At 35.1% G+C, this 19,043-nt stretch overlaps 1 protein-coding gene across 5 annotated transcripts in view; it reads left to right on the forward strand.

Annotated features, from left to right (window-relative positions):
* Positions 1–19,043, forward strand: part of KIAA0825 (KIAA0825 ortholog) — a 242,690-nt gene that overhangs the window by 50,770 nt on the left and 172,877 nt on the right. For all 5 annotated transcript variants that reach the window (XM_048292974.1, XM_048292976.1, XM_048292978.1 and 2 more), the window contains one exon: positions 3,632–4,301. In XM_048292974.1, the coding sequence (XP_048148931.1) occupies positions 3,632–4,301 (670 nt within the window). The remainder of the gene's footprint in view (positions 1–3,631; positions 4,302–19,043) is intronic.

The raw sequence follows: 19,043 nt of genomic DNA on the forward strand, positions 1-19,043 counted from the left end.
TCAGGAACTCAGACATCACTATTTCCAGGTTTATGGCTCCTTAGATAATCCAGCATGTTGTGTAGATGGGATAACAGATGAAGTCTATCTGTATCTGTAGTACTGACTGTACTACAGTCTGTTTGTAAGTAGTTATATTTACAGTAGATAATCTCAGTTCCATAAACAGGTCTGCAGTAAACTATTTTCAGTAATATTCAGCATTAATGAGATTGTTATGATCTGACCTTTCTTAAATGTATATCTCTATCCATTGAACTACTTAATTTCTTCTTTCATGCTTTTAATTAAGTATATATAATTCATATTCAGTAACAGGAACTTGCTTTCTACTCGTATTCATTGTTATTCTTCATTATGCGTGTTTATTTTGTTAGAAATTTTGTTTATCCTTTAAGCTGCTGGGACAATTAAAAAACTGCAAAGTTCTTTTTGGGCTTTGGCTGGGGTGCTGTGTTTAGGTTTATTGATATTATCATGCATTTTTAAACTCTTATCAAAATACCAAGAGCTTCTTCATGATGGCTGAAAATGTTAATTAGGTGAAATTTTGTCATTCTGTGTACTGTCTTGTAACTAAATATTTAAAAGCTGAATATGTGCACTAACACATTTTCATTAAATTCTCTTCCTAATGGCAGATTCTTTTTTTAACCAAGCCTTCATCTTACTGTACTCTTTTATTGATATGGTAGTACTCCATTCTAGGCAGTACTCCAGTTGGTAAACTGCAACTAGTTGTCTGTATGTTATTGTTGTCACTGACTTTCTGTGCTCATAAGAGAACTTTTTATGCTTCTCCAAACCTTTGGATACTAATTTGGATGTTTTTCTCCTGAATAGTGTCGGCAACATCTTTATAGGTTAATTTTTAAATTGAAAACCTATATCAATATGGGCAAATTTTGAAGACACTTAATGACACTTTTCAGAGCTTCAAAGTTCGCTTCAGGTACCCTTTCAGAGTAACACTAAATCTAAAATGGCATCTGCAAGCTCCTATTTTTAATGCTTTAGTTTAAATTACCAAGGGCTTGAAACAATCCTTAGATATATAAAAATATTTCTGTTTTGCCTTAAAAAGCAGCAGTAGGGATTTGCTTGGAAGATCATTTGGATTCACCATCGAAGGCATCAGGTCCATGCACTGTTTTGACAGCTTCTCTTGCTTTGTACATCTCAGAAGGTAGTATTTGAGCATGGTTCATTAAAAAAAAAAGTAACACTTAAAGTCCAGAAGTCTACGTGTCAAGAGGCAACTTTTCAACACAGTGCTTAGTGATCAGGGTTTCAGCTTACACTTTGAGACACATTTTTCTTTGGGGCCACAAAACTTTATAGAATACTTCAGCAGATAATAGAAGAAAATCTGATCAGTGTTATGTATATGCATATTGATGTGTATGATTTAAGATTTTCACTAGTTGCACATATTTCTATTACATGCACATGTTTTTATAGATATTCAACTGATTTCCTTTAGTATTCTTTCATGTCTTTCCTGCCTGTAAGTAAAAAGAATTAATAAGAGTTGTTTTGAAATAAAGATATAAAATGGAAGAAAAATAGGTAGTATATTTTTTTAAGACTTTCTTTATAAGAAGAAATCATGCTCCCAGTCTGTTATTCAGAATTAGGTAGTGTACTGAAAGTGTTTTATTTTATAATTTTTGTCACGAAACACTCCAGAGGGCAACAGAAAGGTTAAACCCTCTAAGCTATGTAACAGGTTTGAAACATCCAGACCAAAGAGTAGGAGTTCTGATTTTAAAAATTTTTGTGACTCTAAAGCATAATTATCTATTGATAAAAGCTTGCTACAGTGGAAAAATTAAAAGATTTTGCATTCAGAATTTGTTATATTTGTGCAATACCATACTCAGTCTTGAATAATTTACCACTCTTTCAAAATGGGAACAGAAATAAAACTAATAATTTCTTAAAATACTGTAAGTTAAATGAATCAGTAATTCTGAAGGTGAAAGGTAGCAATGGTTTCTTTACCAGCCTTGCTTTATAGGGTGGAGTATGACTTGGAGATTGTGCTGGTTTCAAGTGGCTAGTACGGGGTTATGTTTTGGATTTGTGCTGAACACAGAGTTGATAGTGTGATGTCTTTGTTATTGCTGAGCAGGGCTTAGACAGAGCCAAGGCCTTTTCTGTTTTTAGTGCAGCCATGCTGATGAGGAAGTTGGGGGTGCATGGGAAGGTGGGAAGAGACACGGCTGGGACAGGTGACTTAAACTGACCAAACGGATATTCCAGACCATGTGACATCATGGTCAGTATATAAAGTGGGGAGAAGAAAGAAGTCAGGTACATTTGGAGTGATGGTGTTTGTCTTCCAAAGTAGCCATTACATGTGATGGGGCCCTGCTCTCCTAGATATGGCTGAACACCTGCCTGCTATTGGAAGCAGTGAATTAACTCCATGTTTTGCTTTGCTTGTGTGCACAGGTTTTTGCTTTCCCTCTTAAACTGTCTGTCTCTCAACCCATGAGTTTCATGGCTTTTACCCTTCCAATTCTCTCCCCAGTTCTGCCGGTGGGGGAGTGAGCAAATGGTTGTGTGGGACTTGATTGCTGGCTAGGGTGAAACTATGACAGAGACCCAGATAAAGGACATGACTGGAATGAACCCCCCTCAGGTGGTTTGCCACAATGCTTTTCTCTGTTGGAGAGAAGCAATGGGAGGTGAAGGAGCAAGTGAGAGGGCTTCTAGATTCTCATTCACTTAAGGCTTTCCTACTGAAACTAAGAAAATCAAGAATGCCACCAATTTCACTTAGTTTTCTTGTGATGATAGTATTGAGCTGTGACAAGAGGAGCTTCCATTTGCTGCATGACCTCTTGAAGCTGAAGCAGCTCTAAGGTCAGAGATCCTAGCCCTGGACTGAGAGAGAGCTCTTCAGTCTTGAATGAAGAAGGAACAGCAGCCATGTTATTCATTTGCTTTGTTAACTGACTGCCTTCTCCAACCCATATTGTATAGATGCATATAGAGGTCACTATATTGTTAGTATATACCAGTATAGTATAAACCAGTCTGCATCTTGGTTTGATGGGATACACAGCTGCTTATTCTTCTGTCCTATGTGATCTAAGCCTCTTTAATTCTTAACAAGTTCTCAGTTTCAGTTCTTTAAGGGAATCCTGGGAAGGCTGTTTTATCCTTAGAATGGCCTTTTTGATGGTTGCCTGCTGAGCCATAGAAAGTGACCATTTTATAAATTCCTTGCTTGATTTTATGAGAAAAACATGTTATTATCTGTGTAAATCTTAAGTAATTTTTCATACAGTTTTCTTTCAAATATGTGTATCTGTGACCACAACAAAAAGGCTGCCAAGGGCTTCTGTTGAACTGTGGTCTAGAACTGATTGAGAAAAGAGGTTGGGGATTTAAGAAAGATGAGAAGAGAAATGTGAGATATTCGCAGAGGTAGACAAGAAAATTAATTCACATATAAATCCTGTTTTTCACAGGTTTTATAATTCCTGTTGCTTACATATCTTATTTGCTGTTAAGATAGTTAGTATTGGAAACACAGTTTTTAATCTAGTATGAAGTTGTTAATTTAATGAACCAGAATTAACAAAAATTTCTAAAATATTGTCTGATTTACCTTTGTTAGCAACATCTGCTGAAGAATGAGAAAAATCAAGAAGAAATGGTACTTCACTTCCTTCTGGATCTCTCTAGTCAGTGTGGTGTCTCATTTCCCTGTACTGCAAGCGGGACATCTTTTGAGTTAACATCATCCCTTCATACCATTCAGGATGATTCAGCTGTGGATGTGAAATCTCTTTGGGATGACGTGAGATTGCATCTTCGACAATTTTTAGTAAATAGACTGCAAAGTCAAGAAGAAGCAAACACAAATGCTTTGCAACAACAAATGGAGTTTAAAACTCAGTGTGTAGAGCAGCTTCTGTTTCTTTATCCTAAATCAGAAGTCTTAATGAAGTATCAAAATATGCAGAATAAACTGGTTAGTGATCTTCTACAGAACTGTATTTTGTCTAGTTGTGGTGAAACGAATTTTGATAAGGTGGTTCATGGTTACCAAAGTTCCATACCCAGATTGTGCTCAATGATAAAAGAGGATTTGTATATACTGAGTGGAACTATTGGTCCATCCTCATCATTAAAGTTTATTAATGAAACTTACCTGGATACCATCACTGAAGAAATGACAGTTCTTCTTGAAAGACTTTGTGAGCTGCAGTTCAAAGAAAATGCTCTACATATAGTTAAAGCAAACAAGATTTCAAAGAAGCATAGAGGAACAGTTCATGCTGTGGGTTAGTAGTCTTATTTTATGTTCTTTGTAGTTAGATATTATTTTAATTCTGCTACTTTTTTTTTAATATACTTGTTTATTTTCTATGAAGAGAGAGACCTGAAATTATTAATTACGGCTTTATGTTTTAAACATATTACTGTAGTTGAATTCTAGACTGTGTCAGAATTGTGATGTAGAAGTGAGAGTAAATCATGTAATTTAACAAAACCCCATTATAATCCATTGGATAACACTGACATGTCATAGTAATTTTTCTCAGCCTGATTTATTCCAGCTGCTGAAATATGTACTAGAAAAAGAACTCTTTAATCCAGATTTAAATAAACACAAACTCTTCTGTCTTCTACCCCTACTTTTTTTTTTTTCAAATTGTCAGACATTTAAAGGAGGTTATAGGAAAGACTGTACAGTAATGAAACAGATACTGATTCACACATCAGAGCTAACCCAAAAGATTACTATGCAGGTTCTAATTCTCAAACTAAGAAACAAACAAAAAACCCATTTATATTTCGTAGTCTTGTCAAAGTACAGGAAGTTAGAGTTAATACCACCTGGTCATTTCTTCTTGTTCTATGAAATGTTAAACAGGAAAGGAATGTGTTATTGATGTAGTATTTTCTATATTTTCTTTTTGCAGTTTTTAAGCCTGATGTGCTAATTTCCAAAGGGAAGAATCAGTCCTTTGGAAAAAATAATACAGAATAGAAACTTTCATAATATAATTACACAATTGTATGTAATTGCTTTTTCAATGCAGTGTTTTGAGCACACCTCTGTGCAGGAGCTGTTTGTTTAAAGCATAGCTTTCCATAAAGTGAATTTGCAGACAGAAAATATTAAAAGTTTAGAATCATGTGAAAAATACAGAAACAGAAGATCTTTGGATTGTGCAGTGTAGAAAAAGGATAAGTGAGATGATAATTTGTCAGGTGTATACAGAAGAAAATTACACACTTCTGAGTTTTAAAGTCAGCGTACATGTTAGTGTACGTCAACTAAAAATTCCAGTGGAAGAAATGCAAAGATAATTTTTCAACAGGAACTGAATATGGAGAAATATTGGTACATGTGAAAGACAAGGGAAAAGGCATGCAGACAAAGTAAGTTGAAAGGATGAGAAGTTCAGTGTATATACTAGTGGGATGGAGTGTTGGTGGAAAACAATGAGAAGAAGTAGTGTCAGAGTACTGTTGAGATAAGAAAAAACAAGAAATATGTCTTTGAAATACATAGTGAGGTGGGAGTCAGCAAAAGGATTCACTAACAAAAAAAATTTACCTGTAGTGAACAGAAGTTTGTAACTTAATTTTTCCTTCAGTCTCAAAACAGCCCACAAAGATGCAGAAGTTCAGTTTTCTCCATTTTACATCTAAAACACGGAGTTTAAAATGATCACAAATGTGTTTCTCTGAAAAACCTTACTTTAACTCTGTATTACAAGAAGGAAGAGAACAGTCATTCAATCTATTAACACAGTACTTCCTCTGCTTAAATTTTTTTTGTCACAGGATGTGACTTCGCATGTTTTTGTGCCAGTACGTCTATCAGTATGGACTTCCAGTGCATATTTCTTTTGTATATTCAAAAAACCAGAGGAAGATGAAAATAAACAAAGTAAATATTAGGACTTGCTTGCAACTTTAAAACATTTTAGGCAATTAATTTAAATTTTAAAAATAATTCCTCTGTTTCATAAATATTAGAGCAGATTTTAATTTTTATTGAAAATTCATTAAATGTCATTTGCAGGTGCAGCAGCTGTCTCCTTAGCACTCATAAAATGTGTTTAGAATTGCTGTTTGTTAATGTCATTTAATTCTCAAAATTACTTCCTTGACAGGGGCTGTCATGCTCATGTCTTCATATTATTTTACTTCAAGAAGTTATTATGGGAAGTAGGTATTGATTTGACTACAGTTTTCTACTATTGTTACCAGTTTTCTGCAGAAAACTGCCCATAAGGCACAAATAGTGAAATCAGCAGGCTAAAACAAAATACGAGGTCCGAGTTGTGAAGTTTTGAGTGTGATTTGGTTTTTTTCATTTTCTGGACATATCATAGCCTATTATTTGGTATTATTCATCAACTCAAGCAAAAATTATCTTTGTATCATTACTAGAACAGTTATTACTGAGTAGGTTATTTGTATATGAGCTCATACGTGAAAAGTCCTTTTTGGAAAGAGATTTCTTTCCTGTAAGTGTATGAATATACTACAGTTGTACCAGACTAAGAGACAAAAAGGCATTTTTTCCTTTAGAATTAAAATATTCAGAAGGTAGTTCACAGTGAAATAACTATTTGGGAAATATTTTAAGAGGTTTGTAATGGTGGACAGGTTCTTAATTTCAAGTGACTTTTCCTGCTTGGAACTCTTAAATTCTGGTACTTTGTTGCCCTCCCACAAATTCAAGTGGAAATCTATTTTTGCATAGATTAGGTTAAAAGACAGCTTTAATAGATTACTTTGACAGTCATACCCAGTTTGCCAAGTACCAAAAGAACCTCGTGCATAAATATGGAGGGAAGGACAGAAAGAGATTTTTTTTCTTGGCTGAAGGACAGATGTGTTTCTTATTTTTGATGCATGTTGCCCTCTGGGAGCCCTCAAACCAGCACATTTCAGAACATCCAAATAATTTAATCTAGCGCATTCAATTGGGACTGTTATCCCAGAGGTGATAGAAGGGTTTGTGTTTGTTTACTCCATCCTCAGGGTAATGTGTTTTTTGGTTGATGCTTGTTGTGGGTTTTATTCATAAGAACTGCTGTAATTGATCCTACTATATAGCATAGGAAAAAACCCACAGAAAATAATGAAACAGTGCCAGAACCTCAGAAAACTTTCTATAAACATCCTTTTTCTTCTGGGAAAATAGAGGTAGTCTATAACAAGCTTTAAGAGAGTTATGTTTAAAATATTTCATATATAATAATCTATTTGTGAAGTAAGGAATTAACATTTTTCTTTTCATACTGTATTAGAGCAGTTATTTGTGAAGTACTAGGAAGAGTTTGTTTCCATTTAACAGTACCTAGGAAGTGTGTAGCTTGACAGAGGAGCTGTCAAAATGGCATGTGAAAAGAGGCAAATTTTTGGAACTCAAACAGAAGAAGGAACAGCATCGTCAATTGCCAACTCTAGTGGAGGCAGGTGGTTTTATGTTACAGCTTGATCCTCTTACCTGTTAAATCTGTGCCTCATTACCTTTAACTGCAGGATTTGGCCGATAGTATTTGGGCTGTTATTGTAGGAGGTTTTTATGTAACATGAATTATAATTTCTTGGTGTACTCTCAGAACATAATCAGTGTTTCCAACCTGCTAGAATAATATGCAAGGAATGTTTCCCAACCCACCCCCTCAAGGTTTTTGGGTTTTTAATGGGACTTTGTTGTTTCAGACTTTCTATCATATTAATCATTTGCATCTTTCAAAAGTTTATGTAATGTTGTGGTATTTAAAAATATACTAAAAATATCTGTTGACAACACTTAGCATGGAAGGAATCACAGGTGGTTTTTCAGGTTATCTCTAAATGATTTTTTGCTTCAATTTCCAATGTGGTATTTCTCGGAAATTATTTGCTGTAAGTCTACTGAATGTGTATTGTAGTTTTACCTTCTGAACCTTTTTTGTGTTCCTTTGTTTGCAAAAATGTTAAGCTAGTTTAATCAGGCATTACTAACCTGTGTTTATTTGACATCTGTTAGATGAAGAAACAGCTACTCTTACAGGTGGTAAGACATCTGCCAAAGAAACTTAAACCCCTTGGAATTATGAACAGCTTATGTATTAGTGGAAGGTTTTCTTTGGTTTTATTTATATAGTTTTTGTATATAAACAGAGTATAAATACTTAAGTAGACTAATTAGCTGGTTTTTAAAATTTTCTGTGGTTAAAACTAAACAGAAATCAGAGCTTTGAGTTTTATTTTTTCTGACATTCAAATTGATTGGCTTAATATTTTTAAATAGTCACAAACTTTCCAGAGACCCTGAAACATTTAAAATCATAAATGAACTTTGTTTTTAAAAACTGAGGCAATAGATACTGTGTTCCTAAATATCAGTTGTTCATTATTTTTCAGAAAATATTATTGCAAAGTGGAGGTAAACTTAAGTGATGCAGATTTGACTAAGCACATTTTTAGCTAGAAAATAATTAAATTACCTTCAGAAATATACTTTAATATTAATGTATTACACTTTTTCCCCACTATATATCCCTTTAGTTAGATGTACAGCAGGCTTCCTTTCTCTTTTCTTTCTTCAATATATAATCAGCTTCCATTCTATTATAAAGATATATTCAAATACAAACTGTGATTTAAATTATTATATTTTAAACTTATTAAGTGTTCATGAGTTCCTACAGAATACATTGTGTTTGTGGAACACCTAGTATGAATATGCCATATATCTAAACTTGGATAGAGGGACTCAGTATCATTTATAGGAGCTGCATTTGTGCAGTGGAGTTGTGAGAGCAAGAAGAGAAACAGGCTCTGGAGTAACTTGTTGAAATGAAGACAACTTTGGGATGTTAAATTAAAGTACTTGATAAGGAAAATCTATTTTAAGCTCACTTATATATTCCCAGCTGAAGATGCTGAAGAGCTAACTTGAAAGAGAGATATTTTCTGAAGAGCTAACTTGAAATATGAGTTTTGGGTTTTGCACATTTAACTTAAATTTGATTTCTCTACTAAGTTTATGTGCATATGGTTTTATTCCCCCTAGTTTATAATTCCTCTTTTTGAAATTAGGAACTTTAGTTTCAGACTTGCTTTTAGCCTTCTGTATAATTTACATTTACTTGGTTTGTGATCTCATAAGCCACCATTATGGCCTACAACCAATCTTCTATGATTTTTGTCTTTTCTATCAAAAATACGCCTAAAATAATATTAATACTTGCTGGTTTAGTAACTGCAAGATTAAAAAACTGTTCACATCTGACAATAATTAGGACTCAATAGCTTTAGTATAATTTATCTCCCATTTATATCTGGAAATTAAAGAGTTCCAAACTTGGATTAATGTAATTAATATTTATATATTTGCAATGTTTTTGATATTTCTGTACAGATAACAATTTATAGCAGATAATTTACAATATCTGTGCTGTAGTTACAATTGGTTTTCCATTATGTCTTCTTGCTCACAGTCCACTATCTGGTTTTTTAGAAGTATGAGGATGAAAGGGGAAAGTGTTTTAGTCACTTGACTTACTACTGTTCAGTCCTGAAAGTCCTGTTGCATCTTTCTGAAGTGTTGGGAAGGCATGTAACACAAAGTAGTACATATGGATTACAGATGACAATATCCTATACGACATCCTGCTTCTGCAGATCAAATTCATTCTGTTTGGACTAGTACAAGCAAATTTTCAGTTAAATGTGTAATGTGTTGCTAAGGGCCAAATGTTTAGAATGATGAAGTTTTAGAATTTAATTATGGAAGTTATTTGATGGTTTTTTTCATAAATTTAAACTTCAGAGTATTTGAAGACCCACATAACTACTGTAGTGACTTTTAGACATTTTAAAGGCAAAAATAAGGAAGTTTAACAGAAACTGGAACTTCATCCTCCTTGCTTCCTTGCATGTCCCTCTTCTTGTTTTTTCTTACTTCAGGAGACCCATATAAGCTGCTCATCCCCTCTTGTGAACATGCTGGTTTTGTTCCTGTTTGTGCACAACCAGCAGTATCTTTATGTGTTTCCTTATATTTCTCCCTGCTTGGCATCTCCTTCTGTCTTCTATTTCTACTTTCTCTGTCCCACTGCAGACTACCTGGTAACATAACTTCTATAGGAACAGGGCTTTAGGGACCAATATAAAACAACATGCGGAAAGAATGGTACCTGTGTGCAGTCACCACTGCAACTGCAGCTTCTCTGCACATATACTCACAGAATTGCAAAGGTTGGAAGGGACTTGAAAGATTGTCTACTTCCAACCCCCCTGCTGTGGGCAGAAACACCTTCCATTAGACCAGCTTGCTCAAAGTTGCATCCAGCCTGGCCTTGAGCACTTCCAGAGATGGGGCATCCACAGCTTCTCTGGGCAACCTGTTCCAGTGCCTCATCACCCTCACAGTCAAGAACTTCATCCTAACATCTAATCTAAAGCTAATCTCTTTCAATTTGAAGCCACTTCCCATTGTCCTTTCACTACCTTCCCTAGTATCTCTTGTAGCCCCTTTAGGTACTGGAGAGGGCTCTGTCTGGAGCCTTCCCTTCTCCATGCTGAACAGCCTCAACTCTCTCAGCCTGTCTTCATCTATGGTGAGGTATGGCACAATCTTCTCCATATCTTTCACAGGTGGAGTGAAAAACCATATGGGTTCCGTCCATGAAAAATGGGGAAGAAACAGGTATCAAGTAAAACTATAGCACTTCTCTCTTATGCATACATAACTTTCACAGAATACATTATGACAACAGTAAAAATGTTACTACATAGGGATTGAGTAAAAATGCAGATACAATCATTAGATGTTTTGCTTTCTGTATACCAGAGATTGCTAATTTTTTATTATGAACCAGTCAACATTGAGATATTCAATAGGTTTAATTGTCACATATTTAAAATAACGGAACAAATAGTGTTGGTGGGAATTTAAAATAGGAAATTGAAATGGAAAACCAGTGGACATACAGATATGATACAGATTTCTGCAGTTGTCTGTCTTCCTTGGGAAGCCTATAAAATTTTGACAGGCATAACAAGATCCCATTACTCAGGGGAAACAAAATAAATATCCTTAAATTTAATATAGGAAATAATGTGCTTTCTAGCTTCTTTGTCACATACTACTTATTTCTTGCCCTTGCAAGTACCATGTTTGATTTCTTCTGCACAATTATATTAAATGGAAATACAAGTAGTCCTGAGGAGAAAATAAAACCATCTGTTTGAACATGCAGACTTGAAGTTTTAATAAAATGGAAGTACACTTTTAAAGGCCATATGAACATAGTACCCCTAGGACCACAAATGTGTTCCTAGTGGGGAAATGGCGTTTTCATAAAGATTACAAAAGCATTAAGCTTGTTACTTTTTAAGCTTATAATAGGGTGAAAGATAACAGTATCTAAGTTACTGAAATCTGGAGTGAACTGACATAGTTGAAAAGCTGGTAGTGTGTCTGAAGACCTTCCATCTTTTTAGAGCAGTTGCTTGAAATTGCTTATTAAGCCCAAATTAGGAAGATGGGCAATGAAATCTCCTTACGGACTCTTTGTCTTATTGAAAATATGCCTGTTCCAGAATTTCATTATCTTGTTGTTTACTTATTAGACTTTGCTTTTCAAATTATTTTAATATTTTTAAACGTTAAATTCTTGATGATCCTTTGGTTTATATTTTTGAAGTTCTTCTACTCAACCTTTTTCAACAGGAATTCAAATCTGTTTGCAGAATTCTGCAGAGATTGAAAGGCTTATAGTGTCATTCTTGGTAATTTTTTTTCCAAAATGTCCACAATTAGCGAACACCAGCTTCTTACCGTCCTTTGTACTTTCACAGCATACCTGCATTTTCTTCCTCAGAATGAAGAGAGCATTTAACTCACTTTGCTCTCTAATCATTGTAATTGCCTCCGAAGTGTAAAAGGTGAAAACTGATTTTCTCTGTAGTCTGATATTTTGTGAGTGTTCAGAAGTCAATTTGACATCTGTGTACTGTAGTTTTCTGTTTAATAACAAAAAGTGACAAAATCTGAGGGACAATTATGATGAAAGTCTCTCTTTTACTTCAGAATATGGGCCTGCATGAGGAAGAGTGTGTAGAACTATGGCAGATTAGAGAATACTTCAAAAATGTCTTTAAAATATGCTCCTGCAGTATTGATTCGAAGAAAGTTGTTACAGGAGTCTTTTCATCATTTAAAAACAAGTAATAAATAGTGGTTTATCAGCTCATCCATTAAGAGGTGTTTTAATTGTGTAATCTCAGCTCAGTGAGTGGAAACTTGCATCTGTGCTGACACGTGATTAATCTGTCTTTTGTATATTAGTCTTTCTATGAAATATTTGTTTAAAAATAGGAATTTTGAAACATTTTCCTAGAAGTTTTTAAATGGCAGTGTCTGCCCTTTTTTCTATCTGCCTAGATTTATTTTTGATGTTTATATTGCTTGGAAAAATAATCATGAGAACTTTGTGGTGACTTTGCCTGACTAGGATTTTGAAATACAAAGACATAGGAAGCAGAAATAAGAGTATTGACTCCAGCTATAGTTTTTTTATCTTATTTGGAAAAACTAGAACTGGATCTTTTGTATCTTGGAAATTCCAAGGAGTAAGAGAAGCAGAAGTGACGCAGGCATTTAAATCTATTTTTTAAGAAAGTACATAGTATCTAATATCATGCATACACTACAGAAAGGAATGATCAACACTTGATAGAAATTACTTGGTTGAAGATTCCTAACAATCTAATTTGAGTAGAGTGGTTCTGATATAATGAACCAAGCTGTGAGAGACCCAACCATTCATCTGTGAATGTGGATGCAGAAGCATTGAAATTCAGATAGCAGACATTTTTACGTTTGCAGGCATTAAAGAAATGTAAGCCAGATTAAAATAAATATGTTAGTTACTGTGTTTTCAAATACACATTAGAATTGTCTTTTATCAGCTAGGTGTTATAAAATGGTTTACAGGGAAACACATGCAACTCCTATCAAAGTTAGACTTCATGAGAAGGTTTGACAGACCTGGCAGTGCCTTTTTTCTCTTCCAGGAAAGACTGAGGAAGATCAACTTTTAGAGTTCTTCAAGGACTCCTATTTCAGTGTACATGCTATTTTCAGTTATTTTCAGCAGGCTTTCTTAGTTTTATGCTCTCTTAAAACACTTTACTTTGGTGTTTTCTGTGTGTGAGTGTGAAGACTTCAGAGAATGTGATAACTCCCTCAGCCCACAGTGTAGGCAAGAAAATCAAAAAATGCGTGTGGAACCAGTTTATGTCATTGGCAAGGCCAGAATATTGTTTCAGATCTCTGAGAAATATTACTAAGAGCATCATTTTGTCATATGATTTTGGATACAATATTGCTGCTAACAAGAATTTTCTTGCTGCTTTCTAAGCCCCTGAGATACTTTTCTCTCTCACGAAGAGATTAGCAGACGTTCTATAAACTATGAACACCTGCGACCTTGCAGAGCTTTGTTTATGGTACAGTAGAAAAATATTTTGACAATGGATGTTTAGGATTTCTAGCCAATCCACCCAGGGGGTGGCTAATCCTTTGTCCAATTAGACTATGAAGAAAAAAGTCTATAAAAGAGTTTGTAAAATAATTAAATAAATCAATCTTGCTGCACAATTCCTGCCTGTTGGATCATCTCTCCTCCCTATGGCTGCGGGATACAGTAGTATAGGATAGTTCATGCAGTTTTCTAAAAAGACTTTTTGTTAATAGTTACTTCTTCAGAAGAAATTATGGATTATAGAATAGCACCTAAAATCCCAGTCTTAACTGCTAGAAACAACTGCAATTATTATCTATCTAGAAGTTTTAAAATCATTTTAGTTGAAGGGATGTTTGAATAATGTCTGCTATTTCAGTATTTTGATAATTATAAAAAAATTATTGGATATGAGCTGCTAAATTCCTTAAATGGACCAGTAAATTAATTAGTTCTAGTGCAGAAACTAAATAATTAGTTTATAGTTGAATTGTTTAAAATGTCACTGTCAACCAGAAATTGCAGTGTTGTATAATCAGAATGTCTTGTAATTTATTAGAGGCTTTTGAGAATTAAGGAGGAGGTTGAGTCTCTGGTTTCAGAGGAAACTGAGATAGGTATCTGTGTATAAAGTAATTTTATTGAACATGATTACAAGGCACTTCATCCTCAAAGTGCTTCAAAGAGTCTGTGGTTTATTCATCAGGGTTGTAAAGGAGCTGTATGCTGTCAAGGAATCAGATTTGTGAGGTCATTTGTTTAAGATTACAGCATAAATTTGATGTCAGAGTGTGATTCGATGTTCTTGTTCTCCATCTTGTGTTTCCAGCACTGGTCTATTCTTTTGTGCATCAGTTGGTCAGTGAACATCATTTACAATTAAAGATTTCATTTTGGCAGACCTACCCATGCAATGTTGACAAAGGACTTCAGCATTTGGCAGCAAACATCTAGCAAGCTGACATGGAATCAACCTTCACTCTGAGGTCAAAACTGATCTCATTTTACTGGGAGGACATTATGGAGCAGATTTTAATAAATTTTAACCAATTAAATAATTAAAAATAAATAAAAAAAATAATCAATTTCAGTTTTAATCAGTTTCATATATAGTGAATCTCTTTCAAAAAATTAGTTTTTACTGAAGTTTAGTAGCTGGTGTGACATATCTCTGTGACACACACTCAATTAAATATATGCAAATTTATGCATGCTTATCATGTTTATACATAAGTTGAGATCCCTTCAACTGCATCTTTTTGCCACATGCACAGTATGTACGTATAGTATAAGCACTTATAAAAGTCACGAGGTAATGGTGATGTCTAATAAGAACATGTTTACCATTTTTAGATCTGTGACCTTTTTTTTTTTTTAAGGGGACAAAAAATGCCAGTGTGTAGTTTCTTTGTGAAGGCTGCTTTAGCAGATTATCCTGGAACTCCTGGGTTTCACTGCAACTAACAGGGAGCTGCAAAGCAAGACAGGTGTTTAAAAAACCTTAACCACTCAGATAACAGTTTACATCACTAATAGTTCTTTCTTGGTCTGTCAGTTTCAATCAGCAGAGAGCACATGTGATCAGTATATCTGATAAACTTGTCAATGCCTTTTTAAAGCAGGATTCCCCAATCTATTCTATTCAACACTACTCTCTCCTTTCCTTTTTCACCATTTCAAGTAGAATCTTGATAAGACAGAGATACAAGCAGCTGTGTATAGCTAGCTCAGGCTACAACTAATTTGTGCAGAAAAAAATTAAATCAGGAGGTAAATTATTTCATGATTGCTCATTCCCAATAGAGTTGGGCATCATTCTGAAGAAAATATCAAATAATTGGTTTCAGACCATGTCAGACACATGCAATTCCCTTCTCTAATGGCTATGTGAGGTAGGACTAGGCCTCAGGGGTCACCAAAGAACTGAAAATAGCTTAGTGCCAGGCGCAGCAATAGAGAGAGAGAGAGCACATAGGAAATGAAGTGGCAATAAATGCAATCTATAGGGGAAATGTGCTTCACTTGGAATTTAATGTATTGGCTTAGAATCTGGCAGTAAGCCATGCAACAATTGTTTACATTCCTGTCAGCATCTGCATCTGTTCTGCTTTGTAAATGGCACTTATCTTTGAGTGAGTAAATGATGGAATCAATAACAACTGTTAAGGGATTTCCTTTTTTTTTTGTATTCCATAAAAAATTCACGCTACAAACAATGTAGCCTTAGATTAATAAGAAACAGACATTAACAGGGTCAAAGGGATTTGTTTAGGAACATTTTATAGCTTCTTGGGTTTGCAGTAATTGTATCCATGTGACTTGAATGTATCTTGTAACATATCCAAATTAAACTGTTAAAAAAATGCTAGCTTGCAGTAATGAAGATGATTTTTTATAATTATCTTAAGTACTGTGTATAGAAAACTGCTGGCACTGTTTGTAATAATTTAGTTCTGTGTAATACCGTGTATTACATCTGCTATGCAGAAATACTAAGTTGCTTTTTACAGTATGAGCAAATTAGTGATTATATCCAGCAATACCAATTATTTAAACCTAGCAGTTGCATTAAAAATTGTATACCAACATGCAGTTTGAGAAAACTGTGAGCAGATGTCCATAAAAATGGTATATATCTTTACTAAATGCAAATGAAAGAATAATACAACTTATATACAAGCTCTGTTTAGGAGATAGTATGCAGACAAATGCTGTCATAAATGCAAGATTGTTATAATAGTTATAGCGTCACTTAAAAGTTAATATCACTGAGACCTGAGGAACACATTACTGTTAATGGAATTTATGTATGTAAAATTTATGTATGTAACTCCCTGTGCACTGCTTTGAAAATTTACCTCTTGGAATACCCCTGTATACAGTGACTGTCAGCAGCTGAGTTTGTGTTGTTTTATTAGGCTATTTCTTTTTGGATTTTAGCAAAATGGTAGTTCCATTTATTATGTATGCAGGTTATAGTTAGATTTTAATTTTAATATTATACTCCTTGCTTTTTATTTTCTTCCTTATATATAGCTTTATTGGATGAAATCCCTGACATTGCCTTCTTGTGTCCCTAGTAGAACATTATTGTAGATATAGCTTTCATGAAATCAAGCCTTAGAAGTGGGGATAGGCAAATTATATTTAATGTATTGGGAAGGTATTTTATAGTATAATTGTTTAAGAAGATTTTATGCCCTTGGTTCCTGCTGAGGGAGAAATCCCCACTGTAATCACTGAAGAAAACAGTCATTGGGTTGCTTTCCAAGGATTCCACCATGAGTCTCAGAAGCAGTTCAGCCTTGTGGCTCTGTAGGGTGAGTAGTAAAGGCTAATTAATCTGAGAGCAACACCATCATAATGTAGTTATTCTTGAGCACTTAGAGCCAGTTCACCTCTGATGCAGATATTTCCGCACCACACTTTACTGTGTCACATGCCTGGATGAGTTGAAATTAACAGAATTAGCCACTCAGTTTTTGAGATGTTGTGAATTTGAAATTCTTTAAAACATTTGAGGTGTCATTCACAAAAAAAAAAAAAAAAAAAAACCCAAAAAAAAAAAAACCCAAAAAAAACCCACAAAGGTTACATTTAGCTTATGGATCTCATTCATACATGTTTTCTTATGCACTTTGAACTTTTAAATGCCTCCAGGTTATAACCAGGGAAGTTGGAACACTTTTTTTAATGATTTCAAGAGCTACAGCTTTGAGGAAAATATCACTTTTGAAACTTGCTGTAAAATCATAAGTTAGTAGATATACACAGGTCATCTAGATCTAACTTAGCCTTATTTTTCATGCTTCCTCCTTTTCAGAGATGAGGGAAAGTCTTTAAAAGTGCTAAGATAAAGGCAGATGCCTTGCTACTGAATTTAAGTGCTTAGGAGAAGGTCAGATACAATAATCAAGTGCTTTATAAAATGTCTTTCACTCTATGTTGCTTGAAAAATGTTTTAATTACCTTATTAGCTGTCTTAGAATTCATATGAGCACCTCTCAACTTCCATCACTGGTGAAGTGAAATTCCATGATACCATCTGTCCAGCTACATCCAGCCAACTGGTCTCTGGTAAAATGGACGGCTTTATCCTTCTACAAGGGTGGCATGTCCTTCAGATCTTAGAAAAGTTTCTTCAGCTTCAATACACTCTGCTAAAATGAAAGGCCAAACTTGAAAACAGTACCCCTAGTTTCTCCAGTATTGTATAACTGCATCAGCTGCCTTGGCACCAGCACACAAACCTTGCACAAGTTGATAGACATTGAGTGTTAGTTTTACTTGGGCCTTCTTCTTCTATAAGAAAAGCTCTCTAAGAGTAACCTTGTTTGGGTTGACAGACTTCTGCTGCCTGTTTTTTGATAGTTGGGATGGTAAATCAGCATGCCTGAAGAAATTAAATATCCTTTAGGTCGCCTCTGTCTCTATGTGGTAGGAACTCAAGAGTACAAATTATCTAAAGTAGAGATGTTTATTGCATTAAAGTTTTGAGCTTCTTCCTTTGCTTCATTCCAGTTTTGTGCAATGAACCATCAAGATTTATTTACTCGCTACAAATAAATGCAGTGCAGGTTCAAGTTAATAAAAGTAATTTTTTTGTTCTCCCTCCTGTCCCCAGATAGAGAACTGCAATCTAGATAGCAAAAGCCTCAAGTACACTCTCTTCTTTCCTCTTAGCAAAATAGTTGTGCTGTCCTCCATGAAGCAGAAAGACAATTTCCCAGTTTTTCTGAGGTTTTTATCTGAAAACTCAAGTTCCTTGAGAGCTATGCAACAAAGCCTTGTGTGCACTAGTGAGCCTTAAGGCCCTGACCAGCCTTTTCAGGGACCCACACCGCAGCCTTCTCCAGAGATCTATTTCAGCTGCACCGGGTTCCTCAGTCCCTGCCTGACCTACATCACAGGTGTCCTGATGTTCATCTCCCCCAGAGCTGTGGACCCCATTGATTCAATTTTCCTGCCTTGAGCTTGAACTTGCCTTATCACCATGATTCCTCTGAATGGGCACTGACTGGTCACTGAACTTTGCCTGACTTGTGGTTTCCTTCACCAGACCAGATCCAAACTCAAAATGGTGAATAAGCTTCCTGACTCGACCTCACGTTTGTATCATCACCATGAACTCGGCTGATGATCTTGACTCTTGGTTGAAGCCTATCATCTCAGGGTCTGCCTTGCTTAGGATCTGCAGGATGGGGCCCTGGCTGGCAAGGAGTCTGTCCAGCTGGCTGTATTATCATGCTTTACTCCCTGTTCCTCAAGTAGCAGTCAGACTTCAGTGGTCCCTGACACTGTGCTTGGTTTGAATCTTTTTTTTGGAGCTAAAGGTAATTCATTTTCCTGGCTTAGGATGTTTCTGCTGGCAGATTCAGCCCCCAGAGCAGTTTAGAAATCATCAGCATAGGCACTGGTTTTGTACAGCAGTATTGGTGTGTTTCTTGTTCTGCAGAGATGGAAGCCTAAAGCTGTATTCAGGAGCTCGGAACCTTTTCTTACTTCTCTGTGTTCGTTTAGGTCCTGATCTCAACT

Source organism: Corvus hawaiiensis, chromosome Z (genome assembly GCF_020740725.1).
Source record: "Corvus hawaiiensis isolate bCorHaw1 chromosome Z, bCorHaw1.pri.cur, whole genome shotgun sequence".
Lineage (NCBI taxonomy): Eukaryota > Metazoa > Chordata > Aves > Passeriformes > Corvidae > Corvus > Corvus hawaiiensis.